The 8350-nt window shown below is 33.0% G+C and overlaps 1 protein-coding gene across 1 annotated transcript; it reads right to left on the minus strand.

Annotated features, from left to right (window-relative positions):
* Positions 1–549: 549 nt before the first annotated feature.
* LOC109802580 (cationic amino acid transporter 4, vacuolar) lies at positions 550–7413 on the minus strand. Its single transcript, XM_020363999.3, has 14 exons — positions 7050–7413; positions 6475–6676; positions 6164–6248; positions 5059–5199; positions 4841–4959; positions 4655–4751; positions 4028–4200; positions 3870–3936; positions 2938–3096; positions 2597–2834; positions 1857–1965; positions 1554–1666; positions 983–1058; positions 550–885 (listed from the first exon to the last, which is right to left on the minus strand). The coding sequence occupies exons 1-14, from the start codon at positions 7210–7212 to the stop codon at positions 729–731; spliced, it is 1899 nt and encodes a 632-aa protein (XP_020219588.1). The 5' UTR covers positions 7213–7413; the 3' UTR covers positions 550–728.
* Positions 7414–8350: the final 937 nt, after the last annotated feature.

The following is an 8350-nucleotide window of genomic DNA, read 5'->3' on the forward strand; positions in this document are numbered from 1 at the left end:
AAAAAAAAAACTATATATCGATTCATTTTTAAATATGATCGAAATTTCACCTCAATTGTTGTATTTTTGTAAATTATACTAATCTAAAAGATGAAGCAAGAACAAAAAATTATCAACACTTCTTAATTAATTATAAAGACATAATGAGGAATCAAATCAAATTGCAACTTTTTTGTGCGACAATAATGAGATTACTTCCTGTAAATGGTATATGTAGTTTGACTCGATTAATGTATTCGTTGTTATTCATGGAAATTATATTTGACTCGATCAAGACTACTTCCGGTAAAGGTAATTTCTACTAAAAATAAATAAATTGTGAACAAATGAATTCCTTTCCCACTCCGAAATAAATTTGATTCATTTTATCTCCTTGTTTCTTTCTCCAATAAATGTTTCTTGATAAGCTCATTCAAACCCAGCAATCTTCTAGTCTAGTGTTCAATTTTTTGGCAAAAAGAAAATTCATTTTCATGTTGCATGAAGCTTATCCAGTACCTTATTTTCGATGCGTTCATTTTATTTGCATTGTAAAATATATGACACCACTTGTTTAAATAAACAACTAAATAATCATATTTATCATCCGTCTGATAGCGGAAATAAAGTATCAGTTTTAGAATAGGATATTTACAAATTGGTGTAAGGCATGTGATTTACGGTGACAATTATGTAACAAATGGATGGAGACCTCCAATGTGGTAACTTTGGTACCTGCCGTGAAAATACTAGGCAAGATGAATTGCTTGAGAACGATGGATTTCATCAGCATATGCTGAGGGTACATAGATTGCATGCAACAGTGAGCTGTGAGTGCGGCCATAGAACACGTATACGAGTACTCCTATCCACATCCATATTGAAACTCGTAGCCATGTATCAACTCTGAAATACAAACATAAGAATGGATTAGATGTTGGTGCTCATGTCATGCATGCCACAAAACAGGAAGCATCAAGCATGGTTGTCAAGAGATTCTCACCCAAGATCAATGAGTAAGTAGGTATTTATGAGAATGCAGGCAGCAGGTAAGAATGGAACAAATGGGCAAGCAAAACCTGAAATACAAGGTATAAAACCATTGAGTTAGATTTAACCAAATCTTCTTGTATGAAATTAAGAGAAGAAACGCAATGAACTAGTAGTTAGTTAATATACACAGGATAGGAAATTTGTAAAGATGATATGATAAACTTAGTAAAATAAGTTCATTTTTTGGTTGATCCTTGCAGCTTAGGTAATTGTAAGCTGTTAGAGAGAGGAAACATCTAAATAGGAGCTAGCTACAAAATTTGTAGTTCATTTCATTCTAAAATGAGTTTAACCAATCCATCAAAATCTGATAGCTTTAGATATTTAAACTTGTCAAATAAATGCCAAAAACACACTCTTTTTTATTCGTTAAAATTATTGAAAATCACAAATATTGGTAGGTGTCATTCCTATTTAGTGTCCCTCTCCCACTTTTATAGTTTTCAATCAATTTTAATCAATAAGAGAACGTGTAATAAGAAGAGTGTGTTGCTAACATTCCTCAACTTGTTAACATGTACCTCCCGAGTGTCCAAAGCTGTGCCTTGTATCATCTTGCTTTATGCAGGCCAGTATAATTATACTGCATAGAAGAAGAATACCACCTATTCCGCAAAATGTGAAGCGCAAAATCCTGCATATGCACCATCGCCAAGAGAGAAAGGAAGTAAGGGTAGCACAGCCAATGAATTTTAAAACATAAAATTTCTAACTCAGACCATTTTTTTTCCAAAATGAATATATCATTCAGTTGAAAAGCATTCATGAAAAGAACACCATCCATACAACCTCAAACCTTGTGAGGATTGTCAAAGTTGACAGACCTGGGACACCACTCAGCAGAAGCCGCACTGGTGATTACAAGAATCCCTATACATAGAAGAGCAATGGTCCATGCAGCAAGTTTCCGCCTAGATTTCTCATTCTGTTCATCTGTACAAACAACTCGAAATCCAAGTTTGTTAATTTAATTAGCATATAGAAAATGGAGGCGAAGGTTGACACAAAGAATATCACATACCAAAACTTTTTCACAGAAAATTTAGTGCCAAGAGTGAAACTAAACATAACTTATGTACAATTCCTTATATGTTTTTAGTATTATTCTCCGTTCAGAACTGGAATTCACCTTGGTAATCTATTTTGATCTTTAATACAACCTTTATTATGCTGATTATTGATATAGATCTAATTTTGATTGGAAAACATTACAAACTTTATTATGATCTAAGTTTTTTCCATAGAAATTAGGCATGTTTCTGTGAAATACGTAATAAAAATAAATAAATAAATAAATAAAAAAACTCTTCAACAAAATGTGAGCATTAGGCTGTTCTTCATTGACCTCTCAAGATAATATTTTGAGCGAATGAGCAAAGCCTTTGAAGGGGTCAGATCATCAATTTGTACGGTTCCGCAATTACAGACCCTTTGATACAGGATATCATCAACCAATAAAGGGAGTCTTCTATCCACATACAAAAGAACTGCAAATGCATCTACACTCTAAATTTTCTCCAAAATTCACTCCATAAAAAGGGAAGAAGATTCAAAGAATAATTACCTTTGGTCTGTTCTTTTATGATTAACGGATGCCCAAGCAAAGCCTCTGACTTGTCATGTAGTTGCTCTACAGGACTTATGGCCCTATCTTCTCCAATATCACCACCAGAATGCGTCAACAATGGACCAACAGATGTTAGAAGTGACGACGGAATGGGTACCTCATCAGGTGGAACATATCTGATTATCAAAACTGAAACTGCAACGGTGGTGAATGCAAGCAATGTTCCCACACTAACCTGTATTCCCAAAGCAATAAATGTAACAACAAATTTATGTTTATAATATTCTAAGAAAGATGTATCTCCTTAGTTAGTCTCATTATTTTACAACTTAACTCACCATCCCTGCTAATTGGGAAACATCCATAAAGAATGCGAGAGTGGCTGCAAAGACACCAGTGACAATGGTACTTTTCAAGGGGATCTGTGTGCCTTTGTGAATGTCTGAGAAGAAAGGGGGCAATAAACCATCCCTAGCCATTGCCATAAAGACACGTGGCTGCAAAACATATATCCAACAGAAAGATATATTATTTATCATGTTCAAAAGACATTTATAATAACTATTAAATATCTAGCATATCTAATGCATAGACTCGTGTAAATAGAGATGTATACATGATATACAACCTTATACCAATCCTTGAACAGCAATGCATCAGAAAAAAATTATTTTATCAGAAATTTGTTTAGAAAAAGTGAAAAGGGTAATATGATATAAAGCAAAAATTTCCTTGAAATACATTAGTGCCCTTCAACATTCAACCACATCCATCTTTTCTAGCGATTTTGAATAAAATCCTTGCAAGATGTTTTCCAAATATTTTTCAGATGGTAATTTTAGTTATACAATTCAGAGTATATTCTCATATATGTGATTTTAGAAGTTATTTCCAATACTTTTAACATATGAAAAAGGAAACAGGTAAATTGAATTGCTAAAGAAGAGGATAAATTACTCTACTTAGGATTAAAAGAGGCATAGTAAGCTTTTCATGGGTGTTTTCCTAGGAATATTTCTAGCAAGAAATTTGAAATGTACTAACAATCTCAGTTCCTGACTTCCTGCTACAGCATTTCATCTCACATTAGACCAAAATACGCAGGAAGTACGTAATGACAATAAAATAATCCAGTAACAAATTAGGGCTTAAATGAAGTTGAGAAGTAATTTTTGAGGTCGTGAAAATTCAAAACCAAAATCTAGCAACCATAACTAAGTGAAAAGATCAACAGAGATGCTAAATAAATAATTAAGTCTTGTTTATGTACCTGAGGAAGAACTGAACCCAACAAACTTGCAAAAAGAGCAGTGACAGCTCCAGTTGTTATTATATACCTGCCAGGGGTAAAATGGAGCTTGAAGCTTCAAGAGATATCCATAAACTGATAGTATAAACAATGAAATAGTTTGCCACAGCAAACCTTACACTGCCCATTCCATCCCATAGCTAGAAAATGCTGAGGAGATTGGGGTATCAGGGTTCAACTCATAATATGGTACTAAGCCAACAATAACTGCTGCTACAAGCATATACAGAATGCAACATATAGTTAATGCAGTTGATATGCCAATTGGCAAGTCTCGTTGAGGATTTTTGACCTGCATTATGACAAAACAAAAAACTTTAACAAAAGAATCCTCAAGTGAATAATGTTAATCACAATACCAGAATCACAAGACCATGATGCATTTGAGATACAAAAACTACCAGACAGAAATATTGATAAAGCCAAAACACGTGAAAAGAACTAGCTATAGAAAGATGAACATGTACCCATTCACCTGCTTATATATCAACTTTTACAAGCAAATGGAAAAAAAGGAATGCCAGTCAGTCACCAGAATGACATCTTCAAAGGAATACTCCAGCATAAAACTGATTAGAGTAGTGTCAAGGTTTCGCAGTACAAGTCAGAATTTTAATCAAAATATTAAATGTATCCTTGAACAAATAACAATGCATACATGCTTATTTGATGTGCCTTGCATTTGGTTTCTGCCAATACAAACAAGACATGAGTTAAAAAGGTCAGTTCCCCCAGTGTATATTTACCTCCTCAGCTGTGCTGCTCACTGAATCAAAACCAATGTATGAAAAGAAAACTATTGCAGACCCAGCAAATATCCCATTCATTCCATAAGGAAAATACCTGAGATAAAAGAGAAATTTCAGTGATATCAATAAAACGTATGCTATGGATTGTGAGCTGAACAAAGCAGACACAAACACACCCATTACCCATTGGAGAGTTCATATCCAACCCATCCAGACTTGAAGCCTAGATATCCACCAGCTAAAATGATGAAAAGCATGACACAGACATTTACTGTGGTCACAATGGATTGTGCCATTGAACTCTGAAACATTATTGTAAGAAAAAATAAGTGAAAAAAAAAATAATAAATAAATAAACTAATATTTGTGTACATATTTTATTTGAAACTTGAAAGTTCAACCTCCTTGATTCCAAGGCACAGGAGTAGGGTAACAAGAAGAATTAATGCTGCTGCACATGGATCAACTACAATACCAAGAGCTGGTAAGGTATGTCGAGCCAAAAATGAAGGTAGGTTGTTCTCTCCACCAAAAAACAAGGCCTGCAAGAGGCAAGATCATAATTAATACAAACCCAAATTGCTAAGTATGTTGTGGTTGTTGGATAAAGTTAAGTATATATGTCGTCAATTACAAAAAACATAGAGCATTCCTAAGGGAAAACATGGGTATGGTATACGAGGCTACCATAACATTATTTTTATTTAAAACAATAAGAAAGAAGCATAGTTAGGCGTGACTGCAAGCAAGCCAAAATTCGAAAAATAAAGAATCAAACTAAACAAAAGGAATAAAGAAAGAAATCTCAAATATGCAACTTATGGTTTCAACTACTGAATCAATGCAAACAGTCATCTCTAAAAAATTACCCAACACCTTAGCCTATTAGGTACGTAGTTCTCTAACATGGGACATGGCATCATAGTTGACCAAGTGGGTCCTCACATCCCCCTAATACAGTTCCTCACTGTTAAATTAAATTCCAGCACAAATAACTGATGGCATGCTTAGTCCACCGTTGTTGACTTTCTGCCATTGGGTTTTAGAGGAGAAATCGATATAAACTGAGTATTTACCACTCTCTTAACAACATAAAATCTTAATATTTGGCAACACATATCATTTGACACAAGGTCAGCTGATTTCATTTCATTATTCAGTGGAATCTGCATAAAAAATAAATAGCAAACAAGTAACTCAAACGTTAACAGTGGTAGCACCATGTTAGTTCTTTCTCAGAATTTCCTCTTCTACCTTGTTTCTAAGATTATGGATGAGAATTCCAAACAGATCACACATAAGTTTGCAAATCAAATAGACCTTGTGTCAAAATGCATTTGGGGTATCCAAGTCAACCAATAAGTGATTCCCGAATATCCAGAACTTGTTTGAATGTATACAATTACTCCTTTCATACATTCCCAATTACAAAGATACCATGAACATAAAAAAGAAAAGATAACTTAAGAGGTTAGAAGAAAAAAGGAAAAAAAAGGTATAACACACCAGATTTGGGGTTATGCCACGAGCAACAGCCGATGCCCCAATTGTATATTCTAGAATCAGAGACCAACCAACCAACCAAGCAACCCTGAGATCAAAAGCAATGTTCAAATCATGAATTCACTAACATTGATGAAAAACAAACAAACAAAACATAACCATTCACAAATCAGTTGGCGGCAGAATAGCAGTCCATAGTTGTTCCATTAATGTTGATAACTTGACAAAAGATTTCTTCAACACATGAATAGTTCAGTTAACCATTATATTTATACCTAATGCTTTGTTCCAAAATAGCCAAAACTGTAACTTACCCTTCTCCAATGCATATGTACGTATAATGATAAGCACTCCCCGCAGACGGGCACCGACAAGCAAGCTCTGCATAACAAAAAGCTGACAGTCCAGCAGCTATTCCTGCAAAGAGAAGTGATAGCACAAGTGCTGGTCCTGCTTGCTCTCTAGCAACTGTTCCAATGAGAATATACACTCCAGCTCCTATGGTAGCTCCAACCCCTGATTTTCAGGAATGGTCAGTTACCTTCAGGAAAGTAAATGTCTCATAAAAAGAAGCTAAAGCAACATACACTAGAGAAACCAATCACCATAAATTAAAATTTGCCAATTGCACACGTCATGATAACTAAAAACAAAATCAGTAATCTTAAACTAGTAGCAAATCCATACATGTCAAAATCATCATGAAGGACAAAATTAAATTTTGATACGGGCTTCCTACATTAACTACAAAAAAAAATGTCAAAAAATAAAAGATGAAAGAAAAATCAGTCGCTAATAACAAACAAAGCACACACCACAACATCATATACTCCAAAGTTCTACTTAATTTCCTTCTTTCTTGGAAGTTGTGGTATTGAACATTAATTACCAATTCCAACGAGGTCAACAGCAGATAACTTCCTAGCCAGTTGAGCATGTCTCCTGTTATGAACAGAATCAACTTGCTTCCTCCTAATTAAGCTTCCAAAACCCCGCAACCCTCTTCCTCCTCCTCCAAAACTAACACCACAATTGTCATCCTTCACAATCATTATCCAAAACCAGTTAAATATTGTTACCAAGTATCGATGCTACTTTGGGGTCAAATTTCTTTTGCCGAAAAGAGCAATCTTTGATGATCCCCACCAAATTTTGTACCCAGAAAAAACGACCCTTTTGCTTGTGCTGAGAGAAAAATAGAAGACTGGAGCGAAATGAATCAGCTGCGACGCTTGCGTATTGCAATGCAACTGTGCGTAATAATAATATTTTAATGTATCCCTTCAAAAAATTAATATTTTAATGTATGAAGATGCTTGTGTGCGTAGTAATCTATCACTAGTATAAAATTAACTCTGCCAATAGAATTTTCGTCCCCTTTGGATTTTATTATTAACTCCTTTCTGTTTAGGATAACTACACAATCATTGATGATAAAACGTATAATTTCACGAAATCTTACTTTTTAGCCTTATTAAGAATATTTTATTTTCATTTCTTTACATATCATTTTTATTTTTTAAATTTCCATAATTGTATAAACTTTTTATTCTGGTCCTTGCAAAAAATAAGCTTTTTTTTTAAGGGAAAAATAAGTTGATAAACATTAAAATGAAATAAAAATAATATATAGAAACTAAAAATGAATCATTTTTAATTGTAAAATAAAGAAAATTTATAAAATAAGAATTCAAAAGATAATTAAATCCTTTTATAATATGATATATATATATATATATTAGTATAAAAGATTAAGAGAAAAATCTGTCTCCAAATATAAAATAATTCTACACTACAAAAATAATAATATAAGATAAACTTATTGAATTTTGAAATAATTATCTTAAAAATCCTATTAATGATAATTTTATTTGATTAATAATGTAAAAATTTTATACTATAATGTGATCATTAAACCTTAAAAGATTTTACACTTAATTAATCTAAAATTATATTTGATAAAATTTTTGAAACATTTATTTTCTATTTGTTATTTTTAAATTTCAAACTAACATTAAGTTTTCTTTATCAATTATATCCTCATTTTTTACCTAATATTTAATTGATTTATGCAATAAAAGTGGAAATGAAAAAAACCAATTTTGCAACGCACAGTCAACAATCTTATCTTAAGAACTTCCTGTGCCGGACGAACCTGGTGTCACATTCTCATTGCAGAATTAATTGTTT

Source organism: Cajanus cajan, chromosome 4, assembly GCF_000230855.2.
Source record: "Cajanus cajan strain Asha chromosome 4, NIPB_CcT2T_4, whole genome shotgun sequence".
Lineage (NCBI taxonomy): Eukaryota > Viridiplantae > Streptophyta > Magnoliopsida > Fabales > Fabaceae > Cajanus > Cajanus cajan.

What these genes read in the sequence shown, in the direction of transcription:
- LOC109802580 (XM_020363999.3), bottom strand. Translation starts at nt 7,212, where the DNA reads ATGATTGTGAAGGATGACAATTGTGGTGTTAGTTTTGGAGGAGGAGGA. An exon ending in TACATATGCATTGGAGAAGG is followed by an intron (nt 6,249 to 6,474) that starts GTAAGTTACAGT and finishes TTTTGATCTCAG; the next exon opens with GGTTGCTTGGTTGGTTGGTT. An exon ending in TGGGTTCAGTTCTTCCTCAG is followed by an intron (nt 3,097 to 3,869) that starts GTACATAAACAA and finishes TATGTTTTGCAG; the next exon opens with CCACGTGTCTTTATGGCAAT.